This window comes from Pleurodeles waltl, chromosome 6 (genome assembly GCF_031143425.1).
Source record: "Pleurodeles waltl isolate 20211129_DDA chromosome 6, aPleWal1.hap1.20221129, whole genome shotgun sequence".
In the NCBI taxonomy this organism is placed as follows: Eukaryota; Metazoa; Chordata; class Amphibia; order Caudata; family Salamandridae; genus Pleurodeles; species Pleurodeles waltl.
Genome location: NC_090445.1, coordinates 972,625,858 through 972,644,603, shown reverse-complemented (window position 1 = coordinate 972,644,603; position 18,746 = coordinate 972,625,858). Strand labels below are relative to the sequence as shown.

The following is an 18,746-nucleotide window of genomic DNA, read 5'->3' as shown; positions in this document are numbered from 1 at the left end:
TCGGTGCTATATGAAAACTAAGGCATTGGGATACTGGGGGAGCATGGTCCTTACGTAATTTACGTCTGGCCACCCCCTAATCCGTGGCATGATGGGGAGCATGCCGTGTTGTGTTTAGGTGTGGCAGGCCACCCTGCTCCACCCAGGGTGTGTGGTGCACATGGTGTGCACTTTGATCTTTCCTCGCAGCAGACACAGAAGTCTGCAGCACCGTGTTTAAAAAATAAGGTGAGGGGCTGATGGGAGGGAGCACAGTTCTTACTTATTTGGCCTCTGGCTGTTGGCCTCCCCAGTAGTCTGTGGCTTGATGGGAAGTATGTCACTATTTTGTTTAGTCAAGACAGGCTACCATGCCCCACCTAGGCCTCACGGTGCCCAGCAGCTCTGCTGCAGTTGATGTTGCTATCGTCACTTCCGGTATCTCCTAGGGGGGTTCAATCTACTTCCATCTCGTCGCCCCCGTTCTTCCCTGCTTTTGCTACAGCGTAGGAGCAAAGGAGCTGGTGGAATATGCCTGTTACCTCGATTTTTTTAAGGCAAATGTGGCGGAGCTTGTACGGATCTGGGCTGTGCAGCCATGTTAGTTGGCACGCCCCGGATATTGAGCTTTTCAGGTACCTTAATGGAGGTTGGAGTGACCTTATGAAAACATATAAGCAAATGAGAAGACCAAGACACTGTGCAGGGCTGGAGGTCTTAAACTGTACATGAAAGAGGGTTTTGTTTTTTAGAACAGTCGACTGATGCAAGCATAACTATAATATTCAAGAAATACAGCAGTGAGGAGGCTTCATTTTTCCAGGAAGTAATATCCTCCCATTTTTGCTTACAAAAGTATAATTTGTTTCCTGGAAATGGACGGAGTCTTAAGCGTCTTCAAGGAGCATTCATGTGGTTTATATCTCATGAATATAAAATAAATACTTTGTTTTGTTGTATTTACTGTTTACTGGGTTTGTTGCATATATATATTCTGAATTGAAGATACAGTGCAATTTAACTCGGTACTTTTATCTTTTTTTAATTTATAATGGATTACAAAAGTGTAGTCTTCTTGGTTAAATATGCAACACAATCAAATGAATGTGCCTTTTAATACTGTATATTAGTCACCCATTTCATTCTGTACGTGCATGAAAATGTCATATTTGGGAACACGTACTAGCATTGCTGAATATCAGCATCATTACCTAAACCAGCCATTCTGAGTGCGAGGATATATATATTTTTTTATTTAGATAAATTATTGCCTTTTTTCAAAACAGTGATTTATAGAATATTTTCAGACCTGCCCTGAAAGACTTATAAAGCCACTAGGTGCAAATCCAAAGTCCAAATGAAGAACAGGCATAAGTCGAGTCCCACCTCTCAGTAATAATAGTGCCTTGTCCCTTTTCTTACCAACAGGAAGGAAGAAATCCAAACGTTGGATTTGCTAGGAAAGAAAATGTACTATTGTAACACAATCTACAAGCAGAGACATTTAGCTAAATCACTAATATTATTCAAGTTATTGTCATAATATCTGAATTCATCTTGCTTAAATAGATGGTAGAATGTGAAATAGGTGGACTTGGGCTAGTGAGATTGAGAATGGATTGAAGTCCCTTTGTCTAAAAGAATGTATAGGCTATTTGAACTGAAGGGTCACTTCTATTGAAGCATTTGGTTGGGTTATAGAAGTATTTAAGGATTAAAGCTTTCAACAATGTTCATGGAGTGGTGTTTGCTGCAGCACCAATGTCTGATATTCTGGATGAAGCATAGTGAGGTATTTTGTTGTTTAGTGCCACTTAATACAAAGATTCCAGTAGTTCCATGTACCACCTTGTATAGGTGTTCAAAAATAACTTCATGACATGAGCAATAACTTGATAGACAACGATATTTGCAAAACTTAATAAGGATGTGTTGCACTCAACAAGTTAAAAGCAATTTTTGTGAAATCATCCTCAAAAGAATTTCCATGTATAGATAAAGATTAGTCACACAAACAAAAACTACTCTTCAAGTCTTATTCTGCTAATCCTGAATTATGTATTAATGTAATGGCCTGAATGCAAAGTGTCTTTAGTTTGTCAGAGATGTATTTTTGAAAAGCCTTCAACATATTAATTTGTGCCTTCACTAAAATGTATGTCTACATTGATGTTTTTTAGGGTGAAGGCTGTGCTTACCGAGGCAGGATTCTAGTTGAACTAACTACTAAACTTGACACCACACCTGGAAAGAAAATTGAGGATATTCCCTCTGATGACCTACTCGTCGTAGAGGTAGGTGATGGCATGTAATGCGAAAGATGGAGAGGGAGGAAGAGAGAGTGGTATGTGAGATGGGGCAAAAGTTGAGAGAGATGGGCATGAGGATAGGGGGATAACTTGAGCGATGGCATGTGCAATAGCAAGAGACTTCCCAGTCTACTATCCCCTATGGGTACCTTAATCAGCAGCAGTATATCAAAATTGTTTGTCGCCAAATAACTTCGTTCCTCTGTTTAAAAAATTACCACTTGCAATTGCGAAATTAATAAAATAAATAACTAGAACTAGTCACGGAGAATGTACACCCTACGTCGCTTAAAAAGTATCCATTATGGCTTTTCTTCAAGACAGCAGTCTCCACTGGTTACCGGTTACCTAAGTTTTGATCTTATCAGAAGTACTTTTGAATGTAATCTGCTTTCTTTCTTGCCATCACACTGAGAAACTGATGGTGGGTTTATGGTGACCACTGTATGCCATCTCCTCAGCCACTGAATACACCATATGTGTTTAGAATTCAGAAGCAGTTGCATAAATGTTCACCCAGTGTTACGAGGGTCAAATTTGCATTCGCAGTTTAATGACTTTTCAGGAACAGCGCTACATAGACTAATCCATTGGTATCTGTGAAGCTCTTCATTTTGGTCTGATACCTTTTTATCCCAGATTCATTCTACATCTTTGCCGTTAAAAAAAAAATTAAAAAAATAAAATAAATATGAAAAGTTTCTGAATTATCAAGGTGGGAGTTCCAGCAAAACAAGCACAATGCGAAATGGCTATAATTAAATGTGTTTTAGAAAAAGTAATTAGTTGAAGAGAATGAGATAACAGGAGACTTGTTAAACTTTGTTGTCCAGTACTTCTCATGCATTTGCCATTTTTATATTTTTTTGATCTCTGTAGAAATATCAACGCAGACGTAAGTACAGCCTTTGTGCTGTGTTTCATTCTGCGACAATGCTGCAAGATATCGGCGAGGCCATTCAATTTGAAGTTAGTATTGGCAATTATGGCAACAAATTTGATACTACTTGCAAGCCTCTGGCCTCAACAACACAATACAGCCGTGCTGTGTTTGATGGTAAGTAGGGAGCATGTTTGATGTAAAATGTTTGATAATTTAATCATCACATATGTTGCATGGAGTTTCCAGGTGAATTAATTGATTATTTTATTGTTTAAATATTTGTCCGTGTGTTTTTTGTGTGTGGTAACAAAATGCTTACACGCCCTAATTCTCTGCTCACAACTCTGTGAGAGCATATATTTAAAAGTCTGCACTAAATTGACTAGTGAACCCATCACCTTTTCACCAGAACATAAGCAACGCTTCATCTCAGTAAGAACAAAAGCCCACCCCAGGTGTCATTCACAAAATACCAAGTTCCCAGACATTTCAAGCATTAGGTTACGTTCTTATATCAGGCCATGCAATCCATCAAGGTTCACAGTTTACAGTTGGCACACACTTGCCCTAGATGGCTTCAATTACCTTATCAGCTATGGAGGCAACATTGAGTAAGTTTGCTCTTTCCACAGGGTGATAATCTTCTGCAGGCTTTTGATCAGTCCTGTCTTTTACTAGGCATAATTCTACAGCTAACCCAAAGCTGGTCCAACATTAGCATCTGGGAAAGCATGCCAGAACCCTGCCTTAGGAGAAATAGAGGACCCAGGATTATAGTAAAACATTAGAACCAGGTACACTGGACCAGGTACAGCACTACTCTGAGCCATAGATTGCTTTTGATTATCACTAATGAACTAGAAAATACAATTAATACTGTCTAAGAAACGTTAACATCACTCTGCCTACATATCCAAATTAAGCACTGGTGTAGAACTAAATACTCTAGAGATATATCAGGTTTTACTCCCCTCAACAAATACATAGGAAAAGAATGATTCAGTCCACGATATCCGGAGATCTGATGAGATGCCATGAGATGGGCTCAACCCTGCCTAGCTGACTTGGGTTTAATTTAACAGTTCGAGACACCGACACCCCTCCTGTGATCCACAAAAGGGTGAAGTTAATGGTAAACATTGACAATATATAAACGTGGAACAAATCAAAGTATTGTTTTTCTATAGAACTTCAAAAGCTTCCTATTTTGGCAGAGATTGGAGGCAGAGGGAGACAAATAGTGCTCGCACAATTGCACTGTATGGACGTTGGGCAAGCAGGGATTAGAAATCAGGTTTTGGTGATCAAATCATCAAATTATCCACAGTTATCACATCTGGTTTATTAGCAGTTTTTTTGCAGTGCACAAGCTAATGTCTCCTGAATTGTGGCTAAAACACGTTTATATTGTTTTAAGACAACTACAGAAGATGAAGGTACAGTTCGATAAAATGAAAAGTTGAATATGATGATCTAGACTTAATTACTTACAGCATGGGATGTGATGTTGCCCTCATCTGGGAAATGCTATTCAGACACTTCAGTGTCTGGACATTAGGCTATCTCCGTGTTATGCCAGACACATTGCTCGCTATATGCTGGAGCATCCCAATGGGGTGACAGGTAGTGAGACAAATAACAAAATATGAATTCACCTTCATTAAAGATTCTCAAGCCTCCCAGAGTTGACAGTTTGGGAAATAACTGTGGCCTCATATATGAAATTATCAAAATGTTTTAAGCATCATCTTATACCCTGAGAAAGGAATGAGCAATTTGGTTTTCAGATGTTACACACAACTCCCCAGTATTTGATATAAGCTACAATTCAGCCTCAGGACCACACTGGTTGAAGACAGTCTGACTCTCTCTGGCTAATTGAGTCTCTGCAGAATTGTCTCATCAGAGTATGAGCACGATGTTGCATAGTCAGAAGAAACAAGCCATGCAGCTCTTTCAGCATCTTCATCCTTCGGGATAATTTTTTAGTAATTGCCGACTCCAGTCTTGCTTTTATGTTTATTGATCTGATTTATTTTCCAGTAGGACACCGCCTTGCCTTCTAGGTCACTTTAGTCTACTGTGATGTAATTTTCAGTCCCTCACTTCCTGTCTCACATTCTCTTAGAACTAAAGGTCTATGATCCATGTGTAGTTTGAGGAAGATTAGGACGGGCTGATGAAGACAAGGACTGACAGTGTCAACAGGTACACGATCACCTAGCTGTGCTGCAAAATATGACCACATTCAGACCCATAGGTTTACTCTGAATGACTGAATTTCCTTTGTAGTAATATATTAATGGGTTGTGTCAAAAGATTAGCCACGTTTTACAAGATAGTGAATGATGCCATCTGTGTCTCAATTCTGCGGTAAACACCAGAATCTGAATGGTATTTCCCACTGCCAAGTAAAAACCTCTGAACAGGAGGAATTTATCCCACTCAACACATTCCAAGCTGATGGCTGTCAGATTTTATTGTGCAGTGAATTCTCTATACTTTTCAGGGGGACTCCTAATCATAACAGTTGTCATTATGTGACATAATTGTGGACATGTTAAGCGACATTTGCTTTTTCCTACATAATAGTGCCCCATCTGCGACATAATGGGTGTTCACAGCAACATTCTGGCTATCCCACCATAACCAACCAGTTCATGACATTGTAGGCATTCATGGTGATTTTCTGACTGCCATAATCCTGGCCCATTCTTACTGTAATGTTGGCATTCGTGGTGATTTGATATGGTCCTGTGGTCTAGTCCTTACAGCTGTTGCCATAGACATTCACTTATTTGTACAAATAGTTTGAGAGTAATACATGTGTATTGTTCACATAATGTGAATTTGCAGTCATATGTAGATTTATTCAAACAATGTATAAAAGTGAATTCCTTTGGCGTATTGAAAAGACAATTGAACACCTCCATATTGGTGGGGAAATAGGTTGTAGTAAAGGTTTTCCCAGAGGGAATATACATTCCCTGTTGAGGAAAAAAGGTGTAATTGCAGACACATAAAGCTATTTCCCCATGTGTAACTGCACACTTCTGTGCAAGGTTCTAATTTGGAAATACAAATGTTTCAAGTATTATGCCTGCAAATCTGTTACATGTTTCAAGGAATATGTTTGGTTCTTTGTAAATTCCCAAAATGTATAAATCGACACACATGAGACTATAATCCTGCATGTGTAGATGTAAGAAATACAGGTCCTTTTTGTTCTTTTAATTTTTTGATCAATCTACAAAAGTAAATTATCTAAAGTAGGATTCTTCCTCGAAAACTCAGAAAAGCCTCATAATTATCATTTATTGTTTGTCTCTACCTTCCCGAGGCTGTTGATGCATGAAGGAACTGGCCAGTGGTGCAACAAAGGCTCCTGTAGTGCAGAGTGGGAAGGGGGTACTCAAGCTCCATGCGGGCCCCCTCAGGCCAGTATCCTGGCCTGAGGGCTCCTGAATGAGTTTGGAAGGAGGCCCCTCTGTGTACTTTGCAAGGGAGGCACCCTCAAGTTTCGTTACACCACTGGAACTTGCCCACTTAATGAAACATTTGATGAGTGGAATGTGAAATGCTATCGATAGATTTGCTCTGGAGCACATGTAATCTGTTCCTAGTTGTAAAATGGCTCTTGTCATGGTGGTGTGTTAGAAGTACAAAGCTAGTGTAATCTGGCAAGAAAAAAAAAATGATTTAAATCACTAAACTGTACAAAAATCTCCACCATCTGCATGAGGCCTGCTCTTATATGTTCTGGATACAGATTTTATTGATCAAAGTCCTAGACTAACATCTTAATTTCAAAAAGTGAAAAAGAGTTCAAGCAATCAGAACAGGAAGTCGTGAGTTGAGGAAGGTAAAATGTGTTTACCAAGGTAAGAATTTGTGTTTGGGTAGACTAGAGGCATCAATTTATTTTTATACAATCGAACATAACCTAACTAAAACCTAAACTAACTAAAAGCCAGATGGGAAAAGAGGGAGTCCATGAAGATTAATGGAAGCTTTTATTGAGCTCAGTCAATAGGTGACATTGAAGGTATTTAAGAAAGAGTAAAACAAGCCTGAGATGTGAAATTAATTGGTGTCCTTTTGAGGTTCAGAGTCTGTTTCATTTTGGAATCCAAGTATTTCCTGCACTTTACCCCAGAGACCAATAAAAGTTGTTAGGGCCATAATTCTTATAATCTCTGACGGGCATCATTGAAGCTCTGGGTCAACTCACATGGTGATCATCATCAGAGGCTTTCACTTCCATTGGCAGGAGACAATCACTTTTTTTTGCATCAGTCCACCTCTGTTGTGGCTCAGTTGGTTCTACGACCTGGTTCACCTTGATGCTCCATCTTGAGCCTTCTTATCGGACTTTTTACTTGAGAATGCAGACATCATGAAGGAAAGGACTCCTTCAGTACTGTCCAGTGTCATTCAAAGTACCCAGGGATAAGCCATCACCAGGTCCGCAACCTGTGCCTATCGCAGGAGCACAATGAGACCTCCTGCTTCGCCTGCCTCACCTTCCAGCCCTTGGGTACGGACACGATTGGCGATTAGGTCGACGCACAATGGCTCATCAACAGAGCAATGACACTACAAACATCTTCGGCAAGGATGACTAAGAGCAGCCGGAGGTTGACCCTTCAGGTAACCAGCCACTTCACTTCAGCCCAGAGGTCAGTTCCCCCATCAGGGTCCAAGACTGACAACCAGCTAACCTTCGACCTTCTTCACAGGCCGAGCCTTTCACTCCCCACCTCCTCAGGGAATCCAGCGTTAAGCCTACAACCTCTGCAACAGCCTTCTTATCCTCTACTGCCTTACAGTCATGTCCATCCATCACCTTGTTGTTGCATTTGCTGCCCTAAGTGTAACGAGTATCCCCAGACATGGGACCCGTGCTTACTGTGCCACGGGAAATAGGTTATACTTGGCTGATGAGCTCATAATAAGGGTGAAATCATTCCTGGGTTACTTGGTTTCTGGTTCAGGTGTTAGAAATGGGGTTCCTGGTTGGCTAGGGTAGGCACTTCCACCAGACAGGGACCACCGCTCTAGTCAGAGCAAGGGAGCTACACACCCAAGAGAACCCCTGCTCACCCACCTTGGTAGGTTGGCACAAGCAGCTTATCTCAGAAGCAATGTGCAAAGTGTTTGCACAACACACTCAACCAATGTGACGCAGTAAATACACCACAAAGGAAACACAACAAGTTTTATAAAAATAAACTGTATTGCATAAAACATCATTAGACCAAAAGCGACATGTCAGTAATACCCTGCTATACAAGCGGCTGTCAGAACATCACAGGTTACTAGTACTCTGCAAAAGTCAGCAGTAGTCAGATAAACATAGAGGCCTCTGGTATTCTGCAACACAAGCAGTAGTCAGGTCATGATTATTGCCAAGTATGCACATGGCATAGAAAACAGTATCATGAATGCCCAGACGTTATTATGAATGCACACGAAATAAAACATTCCCTGAATGGTAAGTCATTGTTATCACCAACCTAAGTGCAGGTGATAGATTAAAGGGTTCCAGCTCCTTGTGCCCTCCCTATGGTAAAAAGGGTGGGGGGATGAACAGGCAAAGCAATACGGGTGCTTTACTCGCCCTGACTTAGGTTAACACAGAGCAGTCTCCCCGTGCTCCAGAAGGGAAACGCTGAGGCGTTCTTCTGCCCCAAAGTTTTCCAGACAGGGGGAAAGGGTGCACACCACCCAGCCCATGAAGACAGCAAAGGGGACACAGGGCTACCGGGCCCAAGCAAGCAGGCCAGCACAAGGGTGCACAGGCAGTGGCAGGCCCTCTCAGTGACATAGCAGGTCAGAAATCAGCACAACAGCAGCAGTCCAAATGTGGTCCCTGGTGAGTCCTTCCAGCAGCATCCAGTGTCCAGTTCGGTAGTCCATTAGTATCCATAAATGTGGGGGAAGGCCCCCTGTACTTATACTCATTTTGCGCAGCCTCCACAAATGGGAGAGAAGGGGTTCCAACCAGTATTAAACAGATCCAGGAGTGTCCCCTTTCTCATCAAGCACTGGCCCCAGACATCAATGGGAGGTAAACAAGCCCTTTGTGTGAGGCCAGGGCATCAACTTTACAAATGCAGGTGTGCCCTGCCTCGCCCTCTCCCAGGCTAGGAAGAGCATTCACTATGCAGATATGCACTCTTGTGACATCTTCACCTCCCCCGCACCTCCCGCCCCCCAGTATACAGGTTGTCTGAAAGTTATGCACAAAGCCTGGCTGTCACTCAGCCCCAGCCGGGGGTTGGAGTCAAGCTGCAAAACACTAGTCGTAAGCACAGAGAAATGCCCACTTTCTAAAAGTGTCATTACTATAATGGTAATAAAAAATCAACCTACATCAGTAAGCAGCATTTCTCACTACCATTACAACCATACCAAACATGCCTGCGCTACCCTTCATAGATTAGTCAATACCACTTAGACATATGTTAGTGAATTTCCAATGCAATCCTATGAGAAAGGCAGCACTCACAGTAGTGAGAAACCAAATAGGCTGTTTGTCACTACCAGGACATGCCACACAACCAGACACATGTCCTGCCTTTTTCCCCACACAGCACCCTGCCCATAGGACTAGCTATAGGCTAACTTAGGGGTGACATATGTAGTAAAAGGGGAGTTCCAGACCTGACAAGTAAATTTAGTTGCCAGGTCCCTGTGGCAGTAAACTGCACATGCAGGCCCTGCGGTAACAGGCCTGAGACAGGTTTGAAAGGCTACTTCTGTGGGTGGTGCAAGCTGCGTTGCATGCCCACTAGTAGCATTTACTTTACAGGCCCTGGGTATAAGGATACCACTGTACAAGGGACCTACAGGTTAATTTAATGTGCCAATTAGGTGTAAGCCAATCATATCAAATCTATAAGGGAGAGCGCATGCACTTTGAGCACTTTATCACTGCTGATCAGTGCTAAAGTCTTAGAGCCAACAAAAAGAGGTCAGAAAAATTAGGAGGAAGTGTAGGAAGCTGGTTCTGTATATACCATATCAAAATGAGATATACTGTACACAGAGTCCAGGGGTTCCCCAAGAGGCTTGAAGGGGCCAATAATAGATAATACTAATGCTCTATTTGTGGTAGTGTGGCCAAGCAGTAAGGCTTTTCAGAGGGTAGTGTTAAGCACTTGTTGTACACACACAAGCAATAAATGAAAAAACACACTCAATGGCTTAACTCCAGGCCAAAAGGTTTTTTATATAGAAAAATATTTTTTTTCTTAATTTATTTTAGAACCACAATATTCAGATTTCAGGTAAGTACATAAATTGTAAGGTACTTGGCATAGGTAAATATAGAACTTTGAATCAAAACAGTAATGTACACAGTTTAGCATGAAATGGCAATAAGCTATTTTAAAAGTGGACACACTGCAAAATTTAACAGTTCCTGGGGGAGGAAAGTAAAGGTTAGTTAGTCAGGTAAGTAAAGCACTTACAAGTTCAGTCTCCAGGGCATAGGCAGCCCACCTTTGGGTGTTCAAGTTAACCCCAAACACCCAGCAACTCAGGGCTGGTCAGGTGAAGAGGTCAAAAAGGGGCCCAAATAACATAGACACCAATGGAGACTAGGGGTGCTCCGGTTCCAGTCTGCTAGCAGGTAAGTACCTGTGTCCTCTGGAAACAGACCAGGGGTGTTTTGTAGAGCACTGAGGGAGGGCCCAAACAGGCACACAAAATACACCCTCAGTGGGACCGGGGCGGCCGGATGCGGTGTCCAAACAAGGCATCAGGTTCTCAATAGAACTTTATGGAGGGACCCAAGAGTCACTTAGGTGCAGCAGGCAGGGCACAGGGGGGCCTCTTGGGCAATCCACCGACTGGACAAGGGTGAGGGCCGCCTGCTGGTCATTGCTGCACTGGTGATCGGTTTCTCATGGGCCAGGGGGCTGAGAATGGAGTGCTTCTCCAGGCGTCGGATAGCTTCATCCCAGGCAGTCGAGGTCAGGGGGTTCCTCGGGATTCCCTCTGCAGGCTTCATCATGGGGGTGCTGAGAGGTCAGCCCGGGATGGACACATCATAGGAGTCGCCTGGGGCCCTCTCTGGATAGTTGGCTTCTCTGGACACGGGCAGGGGGCGTTGGGTGCAGAGTAGTTGGACTCAGGCTTCTGGAGTTAGGTGAGAGTCCCTTTAAAGTTGGTTTCTTGATCTTCTTTTAAGACAGTTCCGCTCTCCACAGGAGTTTCTTGTTCCTCTGTGATGCAGGCACTCCCCTGGAGGCTCTTCAGGGGTCGCTGGTCATGCAGAACTTGTTGCTTCTTTTCTTGCAGCTTTTCGAAGCAGGAGATGGGCCAGTAGGACTTGGGCCGAGTCAGTTGGTGTCTTGTCCTCTTCCTTGCTGGGTTTTCAGCTCAGTAGTCCTTCTTCCTTCTTGAAGTTGTCAGGAATCTGATTTCCTGGGTTCAGGGTCACCCCTAAATACTAAATTTAGGGGTGTGTTGGGGTCAGAGGGCAGTAGCCAATGGCTACTACCATTGAGGGTGGCTACACCCTCCTTGTACCCACTCCCCCAGGGGAGAGGGGCACATACCTATCCCTATTGGTCCTAATCCTCCAAAGCAAGATGGAAGATTTCTCAAGGAGGGGGGGTCACTTTGAGGCTCACCGCCAGGTGTCACAGTTCTTGCAGGGGGAAGTGTGAAGCACTTCCAACCACAACAGGCTTTGTTTCTGACCACAAAGTGCACAAAGTCACTCATCCCATGTGGTCAGAAACTGGTCTGTAAGTGGCAGGCTGGCACAAACCGGTCAGCCTTGCACTAGCAGTTGGGCTAACATACAGGGGGCATCTCTAAGATGCCCTCTGTGTGCATTTTTCAATAAATCCCACCCTGGTATCACTGTGGGTTTATTGTGCTGAGAAGTTTGATACCAAACTTCCCAGTATTCAGTGTAGCCATTATGGTGCTGTGGAGTTTGTAGTGACAGACTCCCAGACCATATACTCAGTATGGCTACCCTGCACTTACAATGTCTAAGAATTGACTTAAACACTGTAGGGGCATAGTGCTCATGCAGCTATGCCCTCGCCTGTGGTATAGTGCACCCTACCTTAGGGCTGAAGGCCTGCTAGAGGGGTGACTTGCATATGCCACAGGCAGTGGTTTGTGGGCATGGCACTTTAAGGGGAGTGCCATGTCTACTCTGTCTTTTCTCCCCACTAGCACACACAAGCTGCAAAGCAGTGTGCATGTACTGAGTGAGGGGTCCCTGGGTTTGGCATAATAACTGCTGCAGCCCTTATGGACCTTCCCTGGCCACAGGGCCCTTGGTACCAGGGGTACCTTTAACAAGGGACTTAACTGTGTGCCAGTGCTGTGCCAATTGTGGAAACAAAGTTACAGGTTTAGAGAACGAACACTGGTGCTGGGGCCTGGTTATTCAGGTTCCAGCACACTTTTAATCAAAGCTGACATCAGCACTATGCAAAAAGTGGGGTGTGACCATGCCAACAGTGGCATTTTCCTACAGGAAGGTAAAAGGTTTGGGGATGACCATGTAAAAATGGCCAGGTCCAACAGCTGGGTCCAAACTGAGGTGCATGCTAGGTGAAAAACAATGGATTGTGATGTGGCCTCAAGCAATTGCCAGTGGCCGAGATTGATTCAAGCATTCCATCCATCACCTTACTGTTGTTGAATTTGCTGCCTTCCAGTCATGGCCAGCACTGACCCAGAGCTTTAGAGCTGGCTCAGCTATTTTACTGCCTGGAGCTATCAAGAGTCAGTCTTCCTAGTCTCCTGCAGCTCCCTCAACACTGGCATTGAAGGCCTCTTTGGAGTGGAAACATCACTCAGTGTCAAGACCTCACTTAAGGCCAAAAACTTCCTGTACTTGAGCATTGAAAGATTTTATTTTGCCTGTGGATTTGGAGGAGTGTGAACAGCTTATACTGCAGCACCTCTGGGTGGAGTTAGACTCGCAGCAGAAAGGATGTTTTTGACTGAATTCCAACAAAACCACCACCAAGGGTGCAGGGCGATCTCTCCAAGCAGAAAAAGCCATCTTTGAAGAACAACTCTCCTTGATGTCATTTTTATCTCCAAAACTAAAGCAACGTCAGGACAGGAGCACCAGTCTTCTACCTCCTTGTCTTACTCACCCCCCTTCCTTCTCCTCCACCATCACTGCCTCCATCTACACCCCTCCTCCACCACATAGACCACCTTCACCACTTCTGCCAGTGGGCTCTCCACATTCATCCTGGGGAAGGGGGGGGGGGGTAGGGTGTGGGTGGAAGCCCTTTATATTCTTTGGACTCATATGAGGCTCCATAGAACCCTTAGGCAACGGATGTTCATGGGATGACTATAATGTTGTTCCCACAGTTGAAAATTACACTGATCAATATCCCATCAAACCATCCCCTCCTGATGACACCACCTATTATAATGATGTTTTTCACAGGGAGACCACTTTTCACAAAGTTGCCTTACAATTCCTGAGGAGGAGGATTTCCTAGTTGAAATGGTTTTTAAGATCCCACGTCCATTCAATATCCCCCTATGCTCAAGGGTGTGTTAAAATCCTCTATAGAGATCTTTAAAGACCCAGGGAAGGCCAGAGTGGTCACTCTTAGGGTTGATTTAAAAGGTACAAGCTCTCCTCTTAGGACCCACCTTACATATGGGGCCAACTCTCACCTGACTCAATGAAAGTGCACGCTGCACACAAATGAGCCAGAACCCAGAATACGGACGATACCCCGCTACCAGACAAGGAGAGTAAAAAAGATTGATGAAGCAGGAAAAAGGGTGGTTGCACAATCTGCCAACCACTGGTGTATTGCCAACTTAGCTTACTTCCAGATATGACAGGGTCCGTTGGAATGAGATGGAGTGCCCGATCCAGCCACTCACAGACCAGTATAAGCAGAGGGCACAAGAGCTAGTTTCCAAGTGGAAGACATTCTCTAATATCACCATTACATGTGCCCTAGATGCAGCTGACACTGATGCAAGAGTAATCCGCATGTGTGTCCTTATTCAGCACCATGCAGGGATCTGTGTCTTGGGCTTCAAACCAGAAGTCCAGCAGCTTCTGATGAACTTGCCCTTTGATTGGGAACAATTCTTCTGAGAAAATCTTGATCAGATGCTGGAGAAAATCAAAGCTATAACAACTATTAAGGCATTAGGGGCTCTCTAGCGCCTGTTGCCCATTGGGTTGTTACATAGAACCCAGTTCTCATATCAAAGACAACATCAGCAAACCTCCTGGGAATACTCCAGGGGTGACTATGAGGGTAACCATACCAAAGTTAGGGCCAGAGGGGTTGCAGCTCAGGGAGCCACTCAGGCTAATCAGTGACTCTTTCCCTTCCCCTACACCATACAACATCTGTTGAGGGAAGATTTGAGGGATTCCTCCCACAGTGACTAAAGGATCTCATCGGATCAATGGGTCCTCTCCATTGCAACGCATAGTTACTGCATGGAACTCACAGCTCAACCACCAAACATCCCTCACCTGCAACCACTCCGTCTCCCCAGAACACCAGCACCTATTACAAGAGGAAGTACAGGCCCTCATACTCCAAGGCCCCTGGAGTCTGTGCCCCTATAACCGCATGGCAAAGGGATGTATTCCCGTACCTTCTCATTCCGAAGAAAGGCTGGGCCTTTGCGCCCATTTTCAGCCTAAAGCCCCTCAACAAGTACATCCTATCAGAACACTTCCACACTGGCATGCACCAGAACATAATTTTCCTGCTTCAACTAGGCAACTTCATGACCCTCCTTGACCTGAAGGACACCTTTTTCAACATTCCAACCCATCCTGCTCACCGCTGCTATCCAAGGTTCATTGGAAGCGGACATCATTTCCATTCCAAAGTACTGCCCTCTGGGATCACTACCACCCCCTGGGCCTTTATCAAATGCCTTGCAGTGGTAGCTGCTTTTCTATGGAGGAGCAACAGTCACATGTTTTCCCTCAATGACTGGCTGATCAACAGCGCAATCAGATAGCAGTGCTTGGCCCACACTCAGATAACCGTAGATCTTTTACATAATCTCGCTTTAACATTAATGTGGCCAAATCCCACCTTCATCCTCTTCACGTGCAGCCATTCTTGGGGGTGGTTCTCAGTTCTATCACCCAGAAAGCCTACCACGTTCAAGAAAAGGTCTAAGGCTTCCAGCTCTCCTACCACTTTTCAGCCAAATCACCAGTTAAAGGTCAGGACAGTAATGTGCCTCCTCAGCATGATGGCCTCCCGCATCACCATTGATCCCTCATTCACAAATCCATGTGTGTTGACTTCGAGTGCCTTGCAGCACAATAGTCACAAGCGGTGGGTCGCTGGGAAGATCTAGTGTTATTTTTGGGCCAGGATTTATTGCTCTCTGCAGTGATGGAACTGGGCAGGCCCTTTCGATGCAGTCCCTCAAGTGACCATTACCACGGGTGCCTCACTTACAGGTGAGACATCACATTCAGGGCATGTGGACCTCCCTCCAACAGGGCTCGACATCAGGTATCCTAAGCTACTGACAACATGACTGCCATATATTACCTCTGGAAGCAAAGAGGCCCGCACTCTGTTCAAATGTCTGCATTAGCACAGAGCAATTGACATTGGATGATTCACCATCAAGTAAATCTAGAGTACCTTCTGGGAGCAGACAGATTTTGCAGACCTGCTCAGCAGGATGCAGTAACAAGTTTGTGAGTGGGAAGTCCTACTCCCGTACTTTCACCATTGGGGGTTTGCCAACGTAGAACTGGTTGCATCTGCCAAAAACACCAAATGCCTATGCTTTGCCTCCAGGTGTCCACACACACGGCCTATGGACAGTTCACTATGGATAAATTGGTCAGGGATACTTGCCTACCCTTTTCCTTCGCTCCCACTATTCAATCTGAAGTTCGGAGGCTGTAGCAAACATTGCTCACCCTCATCCTGGTGGTCTCCATGTGGCTAGACAAAATTTATTCATATCCCTCCTTTAGTTGTCTGTAGTTTCTCATTAAATGCTACCTAACCTACCAAAGCGTCTCACTGAACACCAGAGCACAGTCAGGCAACCCATCCCCAGGCACCTCGATCTTGTGATCGAAGAGGCGTGCAACTCCATTACATGTGCCTGCTATTGAGCAAAATGGAAACTATGTATTCATTATTGCCTGCCTATACCTACTGATCCACTTAATACAGCAATACAAGACATTGTTTGCTACCAGCTTCATTTACAACATTCAGGCCTCCTTTATAACCTCTATTTGTCTTCATTTGGCTGCTGTCACAGTTTACGTACAAAACAGGGAGCACTCTTCATTGTTCACAGTCCCAGTCATTATAGCCTTTATGGAAGGGCTTTAAAGGGTTATCCAACCTAGGGTACCACAGCCCCTGTATGGGCTCTCAAAATAGTCCTAGAAGTAACTGGACTTATGGGCCCCTCTTTTGAGCCCCTTTACTGGTGCTCTCACCAATGTCTATCCTAGAAAGCTGCTTTTGTAGTTTCAATAACTTCCCTTGGGCATGTATGTGAACCTTAAGCTGTTACTTTATAACATAGGTGCTCACAAACATTTCCCCCGAGGGCTGCATTGATTGAGCAGAGTAGGAGTGGGGCTTTCAGGGGGCAGAGAGAGGGTTTGTAATATGAGTTTTGGGGGAAGCAAAGCATGTACATGGTGTGCACAGTGAGTCGTGAAGGTTTTTTAATGGTGTTTAATTCCATAGTGCACTGTAAGTTAAGCCCCTAGTAGCTAGAAGAGGCATAGTGTTGATGTACTGTCTTGTGCTGTGTCTGAATCGCTATCCCTCAATCATGTGTTGAGGTAAGCCTTCTCTGCATGCTAGTGGTACCTTGGGAAAGACAATTGTAAAAATTAAGTTATTTGAATATTGATTTAGACTGAAATAGAATAACAACCCAGGCCACCCAGGGGGTCCACGTGACAAGTTCACTATTGGCATTGTTGTCAGCAGGATGAGGCAAGAAAAGATCCACTTCATTTTTTAAAACTATCACTTTCAAAAAAATAGGTCTCAATGCACTGATATCACCTAATGTACTAAGGTGAAACCAAGTAAACAGCAGTCTAGTGCTGCTGTCTACCAGATATCCATATGAAAAAGTCAGGGGGGGCTGCAAGCATCCCCTGGCCATACTTTGAATATCATTGCTCCATAAGAACTCTTTCTTTTCCACATCAACCAGTCAATTGAGCTCCTGGTGTTCTTCCCACACCCAGAGTCAGTAGCAGAAAGGGCCCTACACACACTAGATGTTGAAAGGGCCTTCAGGTACTACATCAATAGGACAAAAGCTTTTTGTAAGACAAAACAGCTTTTTGTTGCATATGCTAAACTGCACAAAGGCTGTGCTTTTTTAAATGGTATAGCTAATTGGCTAGTCAAATGCATTCAAACTCCCTAAACCAAAACCCCAAAACTATCTCCCTGCTCCACCTAAGCTTCATTCTACATGCAAGAAAGCAACCTCCATGGCCTTTCTCCGTAATATCCCCATACCTGATATCTGTGAAGCTGCTACTTGGTCCACCCCGTACACGTTCACCAAACACTATTGTGTAGATATTTCGGCACACCAACAAGCTCATGGTGGCCAGGTTGTATTACGTACAGTTTTTCAATCTTCTGCAGCATCCTCTGACTAAGCACCGCCTACAGGAGAACTGCTTTACAGTCTATGTAGAGCATATCTATCTATAGCTACACATGTCACAAACAGAAAATGTTACTTACTCTGTGGCATCTAGTGCTGTAGATTCACATGCGTCCACCCTCCTCCCAGGAAGCCTTTGGATGTTGTAGATAATTTCCTTAAATTTCTCTATCTGCTTGACCATCTTCTTTCATTTCTAAGCTCCATTTATATCCTCACCTGCCATGAGGGGAGGGGAAAAAATACAATGAAGCTGATGCCCATGCGTATAAAAAAACTGTAGGAGGCATCAATATATTTTGTGACTCAAAAGACTTATTTGACGGGAAACAAGTTGCACTAGATGGCAGGAGAATATGCAGAGTATGTGAATCTACAGCACTGCATGCCACAAAGAGATCCTTGCAGTGTAAGTAACCTATTCCTTTCCCAACAATACATTTACTTTTTAAAACCCTTACTGAGACTACAGAATCAGCTTGTATGGTGTTCTAGAGGAGTGGTTGCCTGTTGTCAAAGTCAATATTCTTTGTAAATAAGGCAGCAAATCACAAGCATACTTTCTTCACTGATTATCACATATAAACTGTTATAAGAATGGGAAACTCAAAAAAGGTACTGACATTGTACCTTCCTAACTGAGATTTTAGTTTCACTGTATGATTGTGTTTAGGAACTTCTAGGAAGGTCCAATCTAATTAGAACAGTCATTGGTGGTAAATGTATTGAACAATTATTAACTTCACACACAATCTAGCACAAGACATATAAAATGATTATTGAACTATGTCAAAACTGGCAGAAAATATAATTGGTAGTTGAAATAAAATGAGACTGCCTGTGTCTGAATCACAGATTTAAATTTTCATAAAATATCAAAATTACATTTGCTTGAAGTT

At 43.7% G+C, this 18,746-nt stretch overlaps 1 protein-coding gene across 6 annotated transcripts in view; it reads left to right on the top strand.

Moving 5' to 3' along the window:
• Positions 1-18,746, top strand: part of MYOF (myoferlin) — a 686,313-nt gene that overhangs the window by 326,002 nt on the left and 341,565 nt on the right. For all 6 annotated transcript variants that reach the window (XM_069239822.1, XM_069239820.1, XM_069239821.1 and 3 more), the window contains 2 exons: positions 2,160-2,273; positions 3,168-3,345. In XM_069239822.1, coding sequence (XP_069095923.1) covers positions 2,160-2,273; positions 3,168-3,345 — 292 coding nt within the window. The remainder of the gene's footprint in view (positions 1-2,159; positions 2,274-3,167; positions 3,346-18,746) is intronic.